We start from the raw sequence: 20,379 nt of genomic DNA on the forward strand, positions 1-20,379 counted from the left end.
TTGAAAGTACAATGTTGTTATTAGTTGGTTCATCTTGAAAGTACAATGCTGTCATGTTTTCATCATCACTTGTTGTCTTGTTTTAATGTTTTCATTCTTGAAAGTATAATGCTATTCTTGGTTCATCTTGATGTTGGTTTGTTTTTCTATTTTACTTCTTGAAAGTATAATGTTATTCTTGGTTGGTTCATCTTGAAAGTATAATATTGACTTGTTTTCCTTCTTGAAAGTACAATGTTATTGTTAGATGGATCATCTTGAAAGTACAATGTTATTGTTGGATGAATCATCTTGAAAGCGTTGTTTGTATTTAGTTGTTATTTTTTGTACTTATTAGTGTTGTTCATGTCACTTAACTTTATATTTGTTAATTTACTTTGTAGGTCATCATGGATCGAATCCGTGAAGAGATGAAGGAAGAACTTAAGTCGGAACGTGAAGAAATGAAGCAAGAGCTTTTAGCTGAACGTGTAGAAATGGAGGCACAAAAATAAGAAATTGCGAAGATGTATAACGAAATACTAAAGCTCGCCCAAGGAAATAACACTAATTAGACGTTGGCACTTTTAACTTTTGTGACTTGGTTTTGATACTTTGAAATCGAGTATGGATATTTATTTTGGTAGTTGAATTTTAATGTTTTGAAATCAAATATAAATGTTCATTTTGGTAGTCGAATTTATTATTTTGAAATAGAATATGAATGTCTTATTTAGCTTTGTAACATAGAATTTGATTTTGATTATGGAATAGTGACAAATAATAGGTTATTATATCATATAAACAATTCAGTGATGGATCTGTGACGGATCTGAACAGTGCTAGGAATTTTTTGCGACATCATAATTGGTTGTTAAATCGTCGTTATTATATAATCAACGACGGATTTACGACGGGCATTAATTTTTTCAAGAACATTCTGCGACAACATAATCTGTCGCTAACAAAAAAATTCTGTTGCTGATTCTATTGCTAACCTTCAGTGGCAAAGTTTTTACTGGTGGACTCATTCTGTCGCTGATCGGTCGATGAAGGTCTTTAGCGACGGATTTCCGACTGATATTTCCGTCACTGAAGCATGTATTTCTAGTAGTGTTTTGATACAAAACAAATTCCCGATATCCAAATTTGCAGTGTAATATATCTATGGATACCCTTTGGTTCAAATAAGATTATAAAAAAATTCAACTCAAATGAAGTTTGTATGATAGATATATTATGGGTCAAAGTTGCCAAAAATCTATATTTTTTTGTTGATGACCATACGCAAAAATTTCGTATTTTCACATGTGACCTGTAGGGGTGTAAGTGAGCCGAGCTACTCGGGATCGACTTGCTAAAAGCTCGACTCGAGATCGAATTAAACGAGCCCGAGCCGAGCTCGAGCCCAAATATGAGGCTTGTTTATTAAACGAGCTCGAGCCGAGCTTCAGCTAGTGGGCTCGCGAGCCTATATATATATATATATATATATATATATATATATATATATATATATATATATATATATATATATATATATATATATATATATATATATATATATATATATATATATGTGTGTGTGTGTGTGTGTGTGTATATATATATATATATATATATATATATATATATATATATATATATATATAGGCTCGTATAACGAGCTTGGTTAGGCTCGGGCTCGGCTCGGCTCGTTTACACCCCTAGTAACCTGTAAAACTCTAAGGTTATTTGGATAATTTTGCTAGTTTTTTTTTTTTTCCTAGAAAATGATTGGTAGGATTAATTATTAATATTGTAATTTATTTATAAATTTTGTGTTTTTTGATTTATAGATTTCTTGTCGACCATTAGCCGTGGATTTAGATGGGGGTTGTACTTTTCATATCTATTTCTCTATGAACCCATGTGAACTTATCATACATACAAGAGAGGTGCTCGAGTCGTGAGTTTAAATTTAAAGATTAATAGCCAGGGTTAGAGGCATAATGAATTCTAGACCTACCTCGTTAATTGGGACCATAGTTGTATCACTTTTGGTCCTTGAATCCATCCATTTTTATTTATTATAATTATGGACCATTTGTAGTGTCGTTACCGAAAGGAAATTTTAAGGTATGTTTAAGCAAACTAACCTGTGTTTAGTAAATGATAGCTGAAAATTGGAAATTGATAGTTATAAATAAATGTTCACAACGTAATTATAAAATTCTAGAAGTATAAAATTATATAAAAATTATAGTTAGAACCTATGAAGTAACCTTTGAGTTTTAATTTTTTCTTTTTAAATTAAAAACTAAAGTTCATAGTTCTAAAGTTTTAATAAATTTTCTTTGGCACACAATGGAATCTTCTTATCCTAATAAAAAAATATATTTATTCTTATTTTGTAATGTGTCATTCTATTGTATTGTAAGTCTCTTAATTAATACAATGCTACTGGTAAATTTATTGATTTTTCATTTTAAATTTTAAATTTTTCATTTTAATTATATCAAATTAATAACATTAGAATAGAAATTAAAATAAATTTAATACAAATTATAAGGTTACATATTTATTTATATCAATAATTATAATTTTATATATCTAAAAATAATTTCTTAATTAATTATTTATTTAAAATAATTGATTAACAATTTTAAGTTTTTACTTTGAAAGTTTTATAACTATAGTTACCAACCGCGTATAAACCAATCGAAAATAAAGATCTCACAATTCTTTTCTAAAATCCATTATAAACCAATCGAAAATAAAGATCTCAAAATTCTTTTTCTAAAATCCATTACTCTTATCTTATAAAGACTACACCACAAGATAGATATACAAAACACTAAAACTAAAACAAATGAAAAAAACGCTTCATCTTCCTCTTGTTTTTAGATAACGCCCCAAAAGACCTAGGCTTTAACCGGAGATGGCTACTCTCTGTTTTTCCTACGTGAGAACATTTTCTTATCTGTCATTGTACCACGTTACAAAACATAGTAATATAAATAAATAAAAAAAGACCACAAAAACCGATTCTGTTCCTTCTACCAATCTACTTTAACACCTCAAGCTTAAAGTTATAGATTAGTCCATTAAGTTCTTGATCAATTTATAATCATTATGGAAGTAAGTATGGGGAGCTCAGCTGACTATTCTGATCTTTAATTCATGTAGGACGAGTTATTGCATCTATTTACATCTTCTATCACACGAAACAGTGATATAATGATTGCTTTGTGATTTGGTTTCTTGGTGCCAAATTTTAGCAATGTCTTGTGAGACTCTAATGGCGTCAAAAGATGCACCAGAGAGCCCTCTTCTTGAGAACCCAACTGCATATAACCCTGATTTCCCTTTCCACCCCTCTGGAAACGGCATCTTTGGCATCCCTTCTCTTGTAAATAAATCACTTTCCTAAAGTCATCACCAAAATAACAGCTCATTAGACTAAAGGGTATAAATGGTATTTTACATTCTTTAATGAAATCAATACTTGATATAAATTATAAAGAAAACAGAGCCCAACACTACAAGTAGACAAAAACAGAGTATCTAGTCATCTACAGGAAACCCAACTTCCATAACTGTCACATGAATCGATATACCTTTAAGAAAATAAATATAAAAGTATGTTTGTTGGGATTAATGATTAATGGTATTGAAATTTCTTAAAGATGTTACCTTTAGCCATGTAGGAACGTTGCTGCAATACCCCGTTGCTAAAATAACTGAACCTATTTCTAGATTTTCGCCATTGATGAGCTCCACACCAGTACTTGAAAACTTCTTGATTCCTGGAACTATTTGAATCTTTCCAGATTTGATCTTTTGTAATGCACCAATATCCAGAACAGGGGTTTTCCCATGAGTGTTCTTGAGCTCAATTGGACCCATTACTGGTCTCTTTATACCATATTTCTCTAAATTCCCGAGACTACACCTAGCAAGAATCAGCAGAATCTTATCCACCACCTTCACTGGCAACCATTTCATCAACAAAGATGCCAATTCGAATGTCGATTTTCCAGAAGTTTCCCTCGGTAAGACATGAACCTGTGGATTCAAACCAAAAGAATTAAGAAACATTTCCAGTTTTGATTTTTAAGATAACGTATTGTAAATTTAAAGAATTATGTTGTTTTTTAGTATTAAGCTTACCGAGCTTCGGACAACCATGGACGGAAAAGCATTGTGGTGGCAGAGATCAAGAGAAACTTCCATGCCGGAGTTCCCACAGCCGACCACCAAAACTTTTTCACCTTCAAAAGCCTCGCCGGACTTGTAGTCGCAAGCATGCATAACACGGCCGGCAAACTCATCCAACCCTTCAAACTCCGGCACCACCTTCTCTGCATTCTCTCCGGTTGCCACCACCAGCCACCTACATATATACTCAACCTCACAATCATCCACAACAGTCCTCACACGCCACAACCCACAACTCTCGTCATACTTCGCAGACTGAACAGACTCATTAAAACGTGGGTTTATCTGAAATTTCTTCGCATACGATTCAAGGTAGTCAACGAACTGATATTTCGAAGGGTACTCAGGGAAATTAGGTGGGAAAGGGAAGAAGGGTAACTGACAGAATTTCTTTGGGAGATGAAGTGTGAGACGATCGTAAGTTTTGTTTTGCCAGAGGGAAGCAATGCAGTCAGCACGGTCAACGATGACAAAGGGAACTCCATGTCGCTGGAGACCTGCGCCGACTGCCAAACCCGATGGGCCAGCCCCAACTATCACCGGACCGTTTACCAGTATGCATCTCCGGGAGAACAAGTCGCCATGTTCATGAGCTTGATGAACCATCGTTGTGAAGTTATGATGATCAAGGTTGATAGTATTACAAGAACAAAGCATCAAAAGGACCAAAAGTATTGAATGAATACAATAGTATACGTCTAGATTCTTTTTTCCAAGTATGGGCAAGTGAAATGGATAGGACAGAGGTCAAGAGTAGAGAGAGAGAAAGAGAGAGAAGGGAAATTGAATTAAGGGAAGATGTAAATGTGTGGAGGGGGTGAGAGGGTGTGCAGAGGTATAAATAGGGGAGGGTTAGGCCACAAGGCGTTGCATGTGATTGGGATATTGGAAAGTGATAGCTTTAAGATGGTCATTTTCTAGGAAATAAAGTAATAGCAACTGGTCTAGTTTATTGTTTTCTTCTTGAAAATAAAGTTGGTTAAGTTATGGAATCCATACGTAGGTACTTACATATGTACGTATACAGAAAATAAAAGATGATCAAAAAGAGGCTAAATGATCGATGGATGAAAATAGCATATATATAAATTGATTGGACAAAAGGAAATCAAAACCCGTGACCACAATTTAGCTCTTAAATGGTCAGGAGGGTGTATGTCATGAATAACACATGATTAGTTAATCTGTGTTGCTTTGCTAAGTTTAGGCAATCATGTTGGGAGGCATATGATTAATGAGAACAAGATCAATGGAGTGAACTATTTATATGTACCAAAACCAAAAGAATGCACTTAGTCCTTATCGAAACTCTGAATAACACCCCCTTATATATTTTCTGTACGTACTAAGGGGTCGTTTGATAGTTGCTGACTGAGAAAGTGCTGATTGAGAAAGGTCTGTCTGAGTAATAAGTTCTGACTGATGCAAAATGACCATTTTACCCTGATGCTCTTTATAATAATAATAATAATAATAATAATAATAATAATAATAATAATAATAATAATAATAATAATAACAACAACAATAATAATAATAACAATAATAATAATAATAATAATAATAATAATAATAATAATGTATACAAAAACTTCCAACATAATAGACATTAAATATATTATTTTAGAGATTAAAACACAAAAAACCCTTTAGCTTGCTGGTAAACATCATTATATTTATAAGGGGGACTTGAGTTCAATTCTTGTAACCTTGTTTTTATCCAAGGCCAAGGGTATTATTGTAAAGTCTTACTTTCTTTCTCAGTCAGCCTCCTGAGCCGGTGCCTAAGTTTGGCAAAAAGAGTACATGTACATATATCCGCCAAGTTAGAAGCTTGATGTGCCATCTTCTTCACATACCCTGATATATTGAGGCAAACTAATGATAATAAGCAATTCGTTAGCACGTTTATAAAACAATGGGATTGTGGATAGGTAAATGTGCACAAGAATTTCTGAGGAGTTAAAGAAGGCTGAAAACAACCCACGAAAAGGCCCTCTAAGAGTCTAACGCATGGGATATGGGCCTCAAATTTATTCTTATGTGATAACGCTATTCCATATTACACCAAGATTTAAAGATTTATTCAGTTTTGATGTAATTTGCGTTAACTCAAAATTTTCTTCAATTTTCTTTAAATTCTTACAGCATCCATAGTTTATAGGAAGTAAGTAGTAAACAACAGTTTTTTTCTATACATAATAATTTATGGTTTATAGAATTGTATTATGCGAACATTTTAAACATAAATTGTTATATAGATATAGATCCTAATTCTAATAAATAAGTAGAACTCGGTCACGTGGCATTCTTCCAGCCCCCCAAAATAGAGTTTTCCCGCTCATTTTTTCTTCTATATTTACGTAAATGCCATTGAATCCGAAAATTGAATAAAAGTTCAAACTGATGCAATATATCAGGAAATTTTAGCTGTCAACTGCATTCAAAATATTCATGCATTAATTTTAAATGAATAAAGATTATGGAAATAATTTGAAAAAATATGTTAATGAATAATCAGATTCGAAAATCACGATTAAATTTGAAAGTTTGTTTATTTTGATTGCAAATTCAATATATTGCAATCATTAAATCTCTAAAAATCTGCAGTATTTTTCAGCAAACGTAAATATCATTTATACGGTTATTTTGTTTTTACAATTCTGCTCCATAACAATTCTGCTCCATAGAAACCACAGCAAACGTATTCTTCTTCATTCTTTGTTATTCTGCAACGCTTCAAGAATTAAATATCAGGTTATTGTATTCAAAAATCAGAATTACCAATATTTATATTTCCTCCATGTTCTTATTTATCTGTATCTATCACGTTCTCATTGTATGATTTCTATTCTTCTTCTTTTTTGTAATTCTTCTTAATCGTCTACTTCTTCTACCTTTTCAGTTTAAAAGACGAAAAACTAATGAACATTACAAGTTCATTTTCTTTAAAAAAAAATTAAAAATAGTCTTTTTCAGATGTGCACAGTAACTTTTTTTATGGTATGAAATTTTAAATTTTGTTTGTTTTTATCTAAATACAATCTCAAAAAAATTTAGAATTTTAAAATTTATGAGTACATTAAGTCAGTTGTTATTGTCATGTGTTGATTTTTAATTTTTCTGTTTTACTCATTGTTATGTTATCTGTTAGTGTTAGTATGTTGCAGGGGCATTTTCGGTATAATTGTCGTTTTCATGTTTATTATATATTTGTGTTCTATCTTATTATATAAACTTTTATTCAATCTAAAACATTATTTCATATGAATTATTTGTTTTTGTTTGTATTCCATTTTATTATAAAATGAATTATTCAATTTAAAAATTTATGAGTACATTAAGTCAGTTGTTATTGTCATGTGTTGATTTATAATTTTTCTGTTTTACTTATTGGTTAGGATGTTCTGTACATTTTAAAAGGTTGCTAATTTTCCTTACAATTCTATAATGATTAAATTTATTGCAGAAAATGGAAATAGGAAATAAGGTTTACCTAAATAACATTGACCAGATAGATGAAAAATCGCATATCAAGGTTCGGGTGCTTAAAATTTGGAACTTTGTCAGAAATAATAAAGTTTGTTCCATTGAAATGATCATCATGGATGAGGAGGTTTGTTGTATTTGATATATTTTTTATTCATCATTCAATATTAGACATGTTTCATGAACATAATAATTTTTAATTTTTTTTTAAACAGGGTACACAATACCAAGCTCGTGTCTTCAATCAGAATTTCTCCAGATTTCGTCATCTTTTAAAGGAAGATGAAAGTTATATAGTTATAAAACCCAATATGGCTGCTGTTACTAATGGTTCTAGTTATACAGGTCATAAACAGACCTTAACTTTGGATTGGAAAAGCATCCTAAAAAAATGTGATGATTTCTCGGGTCCGGTCAATGGATTTATGTTTGTTGACTTTAATTCTATCATAGAACAAACATGCCCAGAAGACACATTCTTTGGTTAGTCATAAAATATTAATAAAATCATTTTTTATCATTTGTTTTTTTGGTTATACATTTTATTATTTAAATATTACGAATTTAATCCTAAACTTTTATTTTTTTGTGGTATCTGTTGTGTAGATGTTATTGGACATATCGTGTCATTTAGGCCTCTTGAAACTTCAAATCCAGTACCATCCAAGCATTATATAAAAGTCACTCTTAGCAACCTAGAGTGAGATTATATTGTATTATTTATTTATTATTTATTATCTTTAATTAATCACAAATTAATATTAATATACTATTTTATGGTTTATTTAGTTCTGTACATCTGAAGGTTACTATTTTTGGAAGTCAAGCATATCAAATTTCAGAATACCTAAAAAATAACCCGACTGTTAATTTTGTTGTTATCGTGATGCAGTTTTTGAAGCTAAACATTTGGAATGGTTTGTATTCAGTCTTTATATATAGATGTTTATAATTACTGTTTTTATATAAATTTTAATAATTGGATATACATTTTTTACAGGTCTTGGTGAAGCTAAAAGTCATTTTGAAGTAACGAAATTGTTCATAAATTCTGACATTTATGAAATAAATGAGTTTAAAAATAAGTTAGTTTCCAATTGTTTTTTATTTTTTTATAATGTAGTTTAACTTAAAAAAAACACAAAACCTAATATTCATGAATCTAAATTAAACATTACAGGTTGAAATGTCATGACAATTTCGGTATAACTGAAAAAAGCATAACTACACTTCAAAGCTACTCTTCTTCATATACAGATGACTTTAAGGACAATTTTCCATTAAAAACAATCTGTGAGATCACCGAACCAATTAAGGTATATTGCATTATTTTATATGTTTTACATTTTATTTTTGCATAATTTATTTTAATAATTTTTACATTTGATATGATACAGGAAATGAAGTTTTTATTAGTTGCTTCCATTGTTAATATAAGGCAGAATCTACCATGGTATTATGAAGCATGCAAAAAATGTGGAAAAAAAAATTATCCCTGTTCCCAAAACCAATCATTCGTATACCAACCCTGAGGGAATTTCAGAAACTATGGTTGTCGAGTGTACAAATGCACAATGCAAAAAATCTGAATTTCAGTCAGTTATAAAGTATAGACATATTTATTTCTATTAATTTTGTCAATCTTAAATCAACACTAACAGTGACATAATTATTTTTTGTTTTAGGTATATAATTCCAATTAACGTACAAGATTGTACTGGAACCATTGGATTGACTCTTTTTGATAGGGAAGCAAGGAGATTGTTAAATATAAGTGCCTACGAGTTGAAAAAGATACATGATGCGGTATATTATTCATACCTTTAAAATCAGAAAACATTTACTTAATTTTTTTAATTTATTAAAATATATCTTACAGGCCGGAGACAGTGATGCCCTATTTCCAATGCAACTTAACGTGTTGAAAAACCGCAAGTTTGGTTTTGTTGTAGATATTACAGAATACAATGTCAACAACTATAATAACATCTACACAGTTCTCAGAGTTACAGAAGATATGTCCATTGTTTGTGAATTGGAAAGTAAAATAGAACTTATGGTATGTAATTTTTTATTGTTGAAAATTTACAATTCTTTAATGTTAAAGTACATAACGATTAACATGTTTCCATTTTATTTTTTAGAGTATTCAATCTGTCTCCTAAAATCAAGTTGCTTTGGAATCCGATGATGTTGTACAGCCTGTTCAAAAGGTTTTTCATTTTATTTTATAAACTTTTAATTATATTAGTTATTTTTTTTAGGAATCAAACATTTTTTTTTTAAAATTAGGAAGTGATCTCACAAACAGACGAAAGTTTTACACCCTCAACAGTTGATAAGTCAACCGCAACAAGTCCTTGCAAAATATCAGGTGATTTGAAGCGCAACCTCCAAGAAATTTATGATGTTGATTCTGGATATGATTTAAGTTCAACTAAGGCTAAAAGAAAGTCAACCGCAGAGGAAACTCCACTCTTGATTCCAAAAATTGAAAAGTGAGTTTCTATCGGTTATAAGACACATTTAATATATTTTGATCATTTGTTTTGGTTATAAAGATATTTTAATTGCTTGGTATGATTTTTATTTTGGGGTATTTAGGATGTCAAATATTATTGGTTTTGAATATTTTTGGATACTTTTATTGTTTTAAATTGGACAAGTTAGTTGATTTTGGTTATAACTCAAATAAAATATATTGCCCCTAACTTGATAAATATTTCATATATCGCAATTAACAATTCAGACAAATCAATCAATCAATCAATTTGTATAATAAAAATGCGAAATTCTTAGATTTCTTCCCCAATTCGCATTCTACTGTAAAATTCGCATTCTTCATTCACCCTCTTTCTTCGCATGTTCCAGTCATTTTTTTAGTTCATTCGCATTTGAGTTGTTTGTCTCACCAAATGCGAAATGAATATTAACCATAATCACCTTCGCATCTTTAACCCCAATCCATACAACCTCATATGCGAAACCCAATTTTGATTTGTATTACCAAATGCGAACATTTTTGCTTTTACACGTGAACTGCATTTGACTCCAATATTGAACAAATCACATTTCACAGTCCTTTTTGACTTCGCATTTTTCTTCACGAATCGTCCCTCAATCAATAACCCAATTAACCCAATTGCGAATCCAAAATCAAAACTTATCTGTTTTCATATGCGAACCCAACTGATTGGCTTTTCAAAATCAAATTCGCAACTCCAAATCGTTCGATTATTCGCCCCAATTCCAAAATCAAATAACAGATCCTTCGTATGATTCATTTAATAACCAAGGCTTCGTTCCAGAAAACATCGAATTTAACAGTTATTCGTTCCCACAATCTTTAACCTTCGTTTAAAATCGATCCCTGTATACAAACCCAATAACCAATCGAACACATACCATTCGAAAACAATAATCATTACACCCTTCAACAGATTTGACATCGCATTTCAAAACAATCGATCTTACTTCATCTGCTTGATATATCGCAATTAACAATTAAGACAAATCAATCAATCAATCAATTTGTATAATAAAAATATTGCTATATATGTAAAGACCATATTGCCCCTAACTTGATAAGTATTTGATATATCGCAGTTAACAATTAAGATAGATAAATAAATCAATCAATTTGTATAATAAAAATTCTACTATATATGTATTCTGAATAATAAAATCTGCTATTTATGTATTCTGAATAATAAATCTGCTATATCAATCAATCTATGCCCTTAATTTGAAAACAAATAACTGAATGTATATTGCTATTTCTACTTTTTTTTTATGTATTCTGAATAAAAAAATTTCTATTATAGTGTATGATATACTTTTTTATTTTTTATAACTGTCATCTTACTCTTTTCCATTTCTTTTACTTCAAAAAGACCATATTGCCCTTAACTTGATAAGTATTTGATATATCGCAGTTAAGAATTAAGACAAATAAATCAATCAATCGATTTGTATAATAAAATTCTGCTATTTATGTATTCTGAATAATAAAATCTGCTATTTATGTATTCTGAATAATAAAATCTGACCTATAATAATCAATCAATCTATTTGGTTTTTTATGTATTCTGCTATTTATGTATTCTGAATAACAAAAAATTCAATGTGTATTGCTATTTCTATTTTTTTTTTTTATGTATTTTGAATAATAAAACTTCTACTATAGTCTATGATATAGTTTTTTATTTTTTATAACTGTCATGTTACCCTTTTCCACTTCGTTTACTCCAAAACGATCATATTGCCCCTAACTTGAAAATGTTTTGATAAATGTCAATTAACAATTAAGACAAATAAATAAATAAATCAATCAATGGCTTTCGATTTTTCTTTTTATATTTTAACATATTTGTTAACAAAACAATTATTTTTTAATTGCAAGGTACAATGGAACATATTACTCCTATAAAGGAAATTGACTCAATCAAGGATGATTTCACAATTAAAGTTCGAATCATACATCTTTGGACTCAAAAGTCGAAAACTAAGTATATTGCTATTTATGTATTCTGAATAATAAAATCTGCTACTTATGTATTGTGAATAATAAAATGTAAACAAAATTTATATCTTTGATTCTCTAAAATTAATTCATACATTTTTGTAATGGTTGCAGCATATTTACTTATCTTCTGTAAATAACCTATATTCAACCAACTATTTCCTAATATTCTATACTCCCTTTTTAGATGAAATTTGAATATTAAACTAATTTTTAGTTGTAATCTTTTAAATTCCAAAAAATCAGGAAGAAAATTATATCTAATAAAGATCTAACAACAATAAAATCATATAATCGTAATCTTTTTCCAATATTCAAGCATATAACTTTACCTCAAAACGTGAAATCCAAAATTTTGAAACACCTCATTCGTCTTCTTAATGTTCAATTGTTTCTGCGATTTTTTTTTTCATTAAGCTTACATCAAACTGCTTCATTAAAGTTGTAATCCTCATTCCAGTTCTACCTGCAAGATTTCCATATCCATATGTCAGGTTAGTATTATCAGTTTAAATCACTTTGTTTTCTCTATGAATTTATGGTTGAAATTTACAACAATAATCAATATGCTGGAATAGATGTTTTTCTAATTGTAAAAAAATAATCTTGAATAGATACATAAGATCAATAAGCAATTTATAATCATCACGATTATCGTGTATCACACAATTTTACCTTCATTGATTCCATGGAGATCTAGGGTTTTAACCCCTGATATCATCCGAACCCACGATTGGTTGAAATTGGGGAAACAGTAGATTTAAATCGAATAAACCCTAGGTTGGAAATGAGGATGATGAGTCATGATGCTCATTAGGGAAATAATTGATTGTGGAACAGCAAGAAGGAGAGTCTACCTTCGAATCGTATTTTTCAATCCTGACGGAGACCAATTCGGACGATTACACGGTATCGTAGATCTCCATGATTTTTTAGGTTGCCTTTCATGCGTTGTAGATTGCGATCGATTTAGGGGGAATCGAGGACAGTCATTGACTGCTGATCTTCGACGACCGTCTATGGAAGATTGGAGTCGTTGTATACAAACATCCAGACTTCTTTTGATGGACTTATTTCTGCAACTACAACACAATCTTCCGCTTCAAATCTTAGTTTCGGACACATATCTACAATCCGACTCATGTTAACTTTAATATCTTTATTTAAAGTCTCTTTTACACAATATAAACAAATATATTTTCTATTTTATACTGTTTCATATTTTTAAAATCTTCAATTTACTAATTTTTTAAAAATATATTATAAAAGAGTAAATTAATATTTGCAAATTTTGTTAAACATTTTAATAAACAAATTAATAAAGGTAACTTTTTAAATACATTTACTTTATTATCATTATTTATTTAATTCTAACTAACTTCAATTGTATTATATAAACATATTATGTACATAATTTCACATTTCATTTCCTAACCTATGTCTTCTTATGCAGAAAACAATAGTAACATGTACCACATGCAGGCCAAAGAGAAAAGAAGACAAAGAAAAATATATTTGGAAAATAAAAGATCGAAGAAAATAAAAACAATATCAAACGTTCCAAGTATATCATTACAGCATCTCTTCAAAAAAACCATTAACTATAACCGTATTAGTATTTTATATTCCATCTTTTACTGTTATATAGTTGAATACATATATTTACAAGTTTTATAAGTTATTTCTATTTGCAGATCAATCAACCAACATTGTTCGTCAAACTCAAAATGTCAATTCATTTACAACACCTGCAAAGCATAACACAACCATACAATACTGTCCTTCCTTTACAGATGTTAGAACTCCATTTTCTAACATTACAAATGTTATAAATCCGTTATCTAACATTACGAATGGTAATTATTTATGGTTTTTAAAATATACTATTATCCATTATGTAAATATTTATTTATTTAGTTAACTATTTTATTTTTATTTTATTCAGATAACATTGGTTTCGATAAATATATCACTTCCAAGTTAGCAAAGAAAAGACAGTACCATGTACTTTCAAATGATATGACATCAAAAAATGCATCTACAGTAACAACTTCTTCATCATCAATCAAGTTAAATCCAGGATGTCATAAATTAAAAACGAAGACAAGACATTTATCCCCTATCCCATTGATTGATTTGACAGAGGATGTAGAAAATATACATCAAGTGAACAATGAAAATCGTATAGTTGGTATCTCAAATGGTAATGAAAAAATAAAATCCATTTTACATTTCAGATACTATGTTCTATATAATTATAAAATTCATTGATATTTTATTCAACGCTTTTATTTTACAGAATATTTGGATCATGGTGATCAAGATGTTGTATGTCAAACATGTCGTGCAAAGTTATGGAGAAATGAATCCATTAGAGGTAAAGAAAATGGGAACACGGATTATTCATTATGTTGTGGTTACGGCAAAGTTCAACTTCCAGACTTAAAGAATGCACCCCCTACTTATGAAAGAATGTTTCGAAATATGGATTCAAAAAGCAAACATTTCATGAAAAACATTCGACGTTACAATTCAATGTTTTCTTTCACATCGATGGGTGGTAAAATTGACTCTTCAATCAATAGAGGAAACGCTCCTTACATTTTCAGATTGGGTGGTCAAAATTATCATAGTAATGGAAGTCTTTTGCCAGCAAAAGGATCGGAACCAAAATTCTCTCAGTTATACATTTATGACACTGACAACGAAATTACAAATAGACAAAGATGTTTTCGGTATTTTCTCAAACTTCTTATTCATAATCTATTATTATTATATATATATATATATTATGTATATATTACTAATATTATGTATAAATTTATTTATTTTAGTGGTGAAAAAGATCAATCAACATCAACTGATAGTGATATTGTTAAAGATATTAAGGTGATGTTGGATTCAAATAATGTCTTGGTTAGATCTTATAGAATGGTAAGAGATACTTTTCAAAAAAATCCAGAAGTTGATATGAAATTACGACTTATCGGGAGAAGGGATCAAGAAGGGAAGAACATATAACCTACCGACTGCTTCTGAGGTTGCTGCTTTAATAATTGGTGACATTTCGGATTCAATCGAAAAGAGGGATATCGTCGTTCAAACAAAAAATGGTTGTCTACAACGTATCAGTGAATTGCATCCTTCGTACATTCCTCTCCAATATCCATTGCTATTTCCATATGGGGATGATGGTTATAGTGTTGACATTCTTCATAGAGGTGTGTCATTTACGACCAACAGCAAGCGTGCGAAATGTACAATGAGAGAATATTTCGCTTATAGGATTCAAGACAAAGATCATTCGTTCTCTCTCATACTTAATTCAAGAAGGTTGTTTCAACAATTTCTGGTAGATGCCTATACTATGATGGAAACGGAGAGAATGTACTACATACGTAGGCAACAACATGTTCTTAGATGTGATTCTTATGAAAATTTACGTAACCAAAAAGCTTAAGGAACGACTGATATCTCGAATGTCGGCCAACGTGTCATATTACCTTCATCCTTTACCGGAGGTGCACGCTATATGCTGCAAAACTATTTGGATGCCATGTCACTATGTAAATGGTTTGGATATCCTGATTTCTTCATAACCTTTACGTGTAATCCCAAATGGCCTGAGATTAAAAGGTTTCTTAAGGATACTTCACTTCAACCAGAAGACAGACCTGATATACTATGTAGGTTGTTTAAGATCAAGCTTGATGCATTCATTAAAGACTTAAGGGAGAATCAAATTTTCGGCAAAGTTCAAGCATGTAATTAAAACTATATTTTTAATTTTTTTATAAAACATTGATCTTATTATTATATTTTAAATATGTTTTGATATCTAATCACATTCTCTTTTATTTTTTGTCAAATTCTTTTACAGATGTTTATACCATTGAATTTCAAAAAAGAGGTTTGCCGCATAGTCATATATGTCTATTCATGCATTCTGACAACAAGGTACCAACTGTTGAACTTATCGATCCAATAATTTCAGCAGAGATACCAGACAGAATTGAAGATCCTAAATTGTATTCACTTGTAAATGAGTATATGATTCATGGTCCATGTGGAGCTGAAAATATGAATTGTCCATGCATGGTGGATAAAAAAGTGCTCTAAAAACTTTCCAAAACAATTCATTAATCATTCGTCTGTTGATCAGAATGGTTTTCCGTTATATAGGCGAAGAAACGATGGTCATTTTGTAGAAAAATCATGTGTAAGGTTGGATAATAGAAATGTTGTTCCATACAACAAATATCTATTGAAAAGATATCAGGCACATATTAATATTGAATGGTGCAATCAGGGATCTTCTATAAAGTATTTGTTTAAATACATAAATAAGGGTCCTGATAGAGCTACAGTTGCTGTTGTACCAACCAACAATGAATGTGAAAATAATGATGTGGTCGATGAAATAGCTGAATATTACGATTGTAGATATTTATCAGCATGTGAAGCATCATGGCGAATTTTTAGATATGATGTTCATTGCAGATATCCTTCTGTTGTTAGACTACCTTTTCATCTTCCTAATCAACAACAGATTGTATATGGCGAAGATGATGATATTGATGATGTTCTTGACAAACCTTCTGTTGCCGCTTCAAAGTTCACAGCTTGGATGGAGTGTAATGCAATCGACAGTGAAGCACGAAAACTCACATATGTTGAATTCCCTACAAAGTTTGTTTGGATATTAAATGGTCGGTTTTGGAAGCGAAGGAAAGTAGGAAAAGCCATCGGTAGAATTCATTCAGTTTCACCTAAACTAGGTGAAGCATATTTCTTAAGGATTCTTTTAAATAAAGTAAAAGGACCAACATCATTTGATGAAATTCGCACGGTAAATGGAGAAACACATTCTTCTTTTAGAGATGCCTGTTATGCACTCGGGCTATTAGATGATGACAAGGAATACATTGATGCAATTAAAGAAGCAAGTCATTCTGGATCTGGTTTTTATCTACGCTTTTTATTTGCTACATTGTTGATGTGTAATAGTATGTCTAAACCAGAGATCGTTTGGGAAAATACATGGGAATATTTGGCAGATGGAATTCTATATAGCCAACGACGAAGATTTAAGTCAGCAGGTATTACATTTTTTCTTATTTTTTAAAATTAATTTATTTTTATTTTTCAACACCCATTAAATAATTAGTAATGAAATTATTAAATATCAACCACGTATTTTATTAATTATTTAATATTTTCGTGCAGAATTGTCTCTCGGAGTAGATGAACTTAAGAACTTAACTTTGTTCGAAATACAACAAATTTTACTTCGAAACAACTTTACTCTCAAAAACTTCAAAAACATGTCATACCCAGATGTTGAATCCGTTTCTTCTTCAAACAATCGACTTATCACCGAGGAACTAGATTACGACATTCCCGTGATAAAGAATGACTATGATCGTATGTTTCTTGCATTAACAAATGAGCAACGAAACATTTTCCTAAACATCAAGAGTGCTATTCAACAAAATAAAGGAGGTGTCTTCTTTGTTTACGGGTATGGTGGAACGGGTAAAACTTTTTTTATGGAAAACAATATCTGCAGCAATTAGATCTGAAGGAAATATTGTATTAAATGTTGCTTCAAGTGGTATTGCTTCCTTATTATTGCCCGGTAGTAGAACAGCACACTCTCGATTTATAATTCCATTTGAGCTTACAGAGGATTCTTTTTGTAACATAAATCCAGACGGTGAGTTGGCAAGCTTAATAAGGAAAACCTCTTTGATAATTTGGGATGAAGCACCTATGGTCCATAAGCATGCATTTGAAGCTTTAGATCGAACTTTGAAGGATTTATTAAGGTGCGTAAATTCAACCATCTCAAATATTCCATTTAGAGGGAAAGTTATTGTCTTTGGAGGAGATTTTAGACAAATTCTACCTGTTGTGCCAGGTGGCAGTAGACAGAACATTGTAAATGCTTCTTTGAGTTCTTCATATTTATGGGAACATTGCAAAGTCCATAGATTAACAAAAAACATGAGGCTAACTGTTGGAAGGGATCAATCAGATATAGGAAAAATAAGAGATTTTGCAAATTGGTTGTTGGATATAGGAGAAGGAAAACTTGGTGGTCCGAACGACGGTGAAACGATTATCGATATTCCGGATGATATTCTCATTAATGATTCACATGATCCTATAGGTTCCTTAATTGAGTTTGTATATCCTTCAATTTTAGAGTATTATAGCGATATAAATTATTTCCAAGAAAGAGCGATACTTGCTCCAAAAACTGAAGTTGTCCAGGAAATAAACGACCGTTTACTTAAGAAGTTTCCAGGAGATCAAGTTGAATATTTAAGTTCAGACTGCATATGTGAATCCGAATTTCTCCATGATCAATTTGATGCAAATCTATACTCTCCTGATGTATTAAATGGACTCAAAGTATCCGGTTTACCAAATCATAAATTAGTTTTAAAAATTGGTGTTCCAGTAATGTTACTGAGAAATATTGATCAGAAAAACGGCTTATGTAATGACACAAGACTACAGGTGTTATCATTGGGCAAACGTGTTATTGAGGCACGTATAATAACTGGAACTAATATTGGAAATCGGACTTTTATTCCAAGAATGTCTTTAACTCCATCAGAAAAAAAAAGATTCCCTTCAAATTCACAAGAAGACAGTTTCCTTTGGCTGTATGTTTTGCAATGACTATTAACAAAAGTCAAGGACAATCGTTGTCAAAGGTTGGTCTGTTTCTGAAAGATCCAGTTTTTTCACATGGACAATTGTATGTTGCCTTATCTAGAGTTCAGAGTAGAGAGGGATTAAAATTATTAATTTTAGATAAAGATGGCAAACTCACAAATAAAACTTCCAATGTTGTTTATAAGGAAGTTTTTCGAAATTTGTAGCCAACTTTTTTGTAACGTCGTTTTATTCAATTTTAGGAAATCACACTTAATCCATCATATTACTGTATTTTTTTATAATTACGTATTGTTGTATTTTATGTTAATTTCATTACACACATTGGTATTGTATCATCTGCATATGTCCAATTAGAATGATGAATAAAAAAAAATAGTTTTCAAAAATCTTCATTCCTAATTAAATACTTCCCATTTAGTTAGTAATTAAATAATTACCAATAAAAAAAATTATTTAAATATTCAATATTACAATTTATAAGTTATCAGAATTATTGATATAATATTTTATTAAATAATTAATTTTTAAATTCAATTCAAAAACAGCACCCGTGGGTTCAACGGGTTTTAACCTAGTTCATAATACATTAAACCTATTAAAGTTTAATAACTATAGATTATCATTGTTATTCATATAGAACTCTATTTATTTATTTCTAAAATATATTAAATTATAAAAGGTTTCATTTTTCATATTTATAAAATTTAGTTTATGATATAGAGTTGAGTAACAATTAAACTTGTATATTAATTTAATCTACTAATTATCAAATTGACATTCAACTTAATTCAACTCTTATTGAAATATCAATAATTATGCATTGATTATCCAAATATCAATGGTAATTGAACTTTTCAATAAGAAAAGTTTTTTTAGTTTATAAATAAGGATGTTGCTATTAAGACTCCCATAAACATATTTATTATTAAAAAGCAATGTATAGATCATCTTTTTTATAGTCAAAGTTATAGAATGACTTTGATTTTCAAATTATTTTTTTTATATATTCTTAATAATCGTACAGTAATTAATGCCTACAAGACCGATGTCTTATAGAGTAAAGTTATTATAACTTATAATATTTATTGTTATTTTTATTCTCAAAACTTAAATCGTATCTTTTGGGTTAAAGTGTGTATATATCCTTTAATTTAATAAACTACCAGATAATATAATATGGAATATAAGTAAAGCCAAAAATCTTAAAAATAACAAAAATATATACATTTAATATTAACTTGACTTGGATGGTATTATATATTGACAACCCTACCGAATAACTATTTCGATCCATTAATTTTGTAAGTTAATTAAATTAGACATCAGTAAGTCTTAATCTTGGATATAGTTGGCCTCTCATACAAATTTAGGGGCTTGTACAAGAAGTTGATGTTACTTAAATACATTAAACAAGTGAGATTTTATTGCGCATAAGAATTAAGCCCCATGAATATGGGAACTACCTAAAAGCTATTGAATTAAGATACCACTAAAAGATT

At 30.0% G+C, this 20,379-nt stretch overlaps 2 protein-coding genes across 2 annotated transcripts; one reads left to right on the forward strand and one right to left on the reverse strand.

Annotated features, from left to right (window-relative positions):
• Positions 1 to 2,772: 2,772 nt before the first annotated feature.
• On the reverse strand, positions 2,773 to 4,971 carry LOC145000848 (putative indole-3-pyruvate monooxygenase YUCCA7). Its single transcript, XM_078960135.1, has 3 exons — positions 4,132 to 4,971; positions 3,655 to 4,026; positions 2,773 to 3,387 (listed from the first exon to the last, which is right to left on the reverse strand). The coding sequence occupies exons 1-3, from the start codon at positions 4,834 to 4,836 to the stop codon at positions 3,163 to 3,165; spliced, it is 1,302 nt and encodes a 433-aa protein (XP_078816261.1). The 5' UTR covers positions 4,837 to 4,971; the 3' UTR covers positions 2,773 to 3,162.
• A 10,751-nt stretch (positions 4,972 to 15,722) lies between these two features.
• On the forward strand, positions 15,723 to 19,455 carry LOC145002743 (uncharacterized). Its single transcript, XM_078961947.1, has 6 exons — positions 15,723 to 15,954; positions 16,071 to 16,228; positions 16,500 to 17,289; positions 17,417 to 17,692; positions 17,760 to 18,745; positions 19,426 to 19,455. The coding sequence occupies exons 1-6, from the start codon at positions 15,723 to 15,725 to the stop codon at positions 19,453 to 19,455; spliced, it is 2,472 nt and encodes an 823-aa protein (XP_078818073.1).
• Positions 19,456 to 20,379: the final 924 nt, after the last annotated feature.

The sequence above is a fragment of the Lactuca saligna genome, chromosome 6 (assembly GCF_052625555.1).
Source record: "Lactuca saligna cultivar CGN05327 chromosome 6, ASM5262555v1, whole genome shotgun sequence".
NCBI lineage: Eukaryota > Viridiplantae > Streptophyta > Magnoliopsida > Asterales > Asteraceae > Lactuca > Lactuca saligna.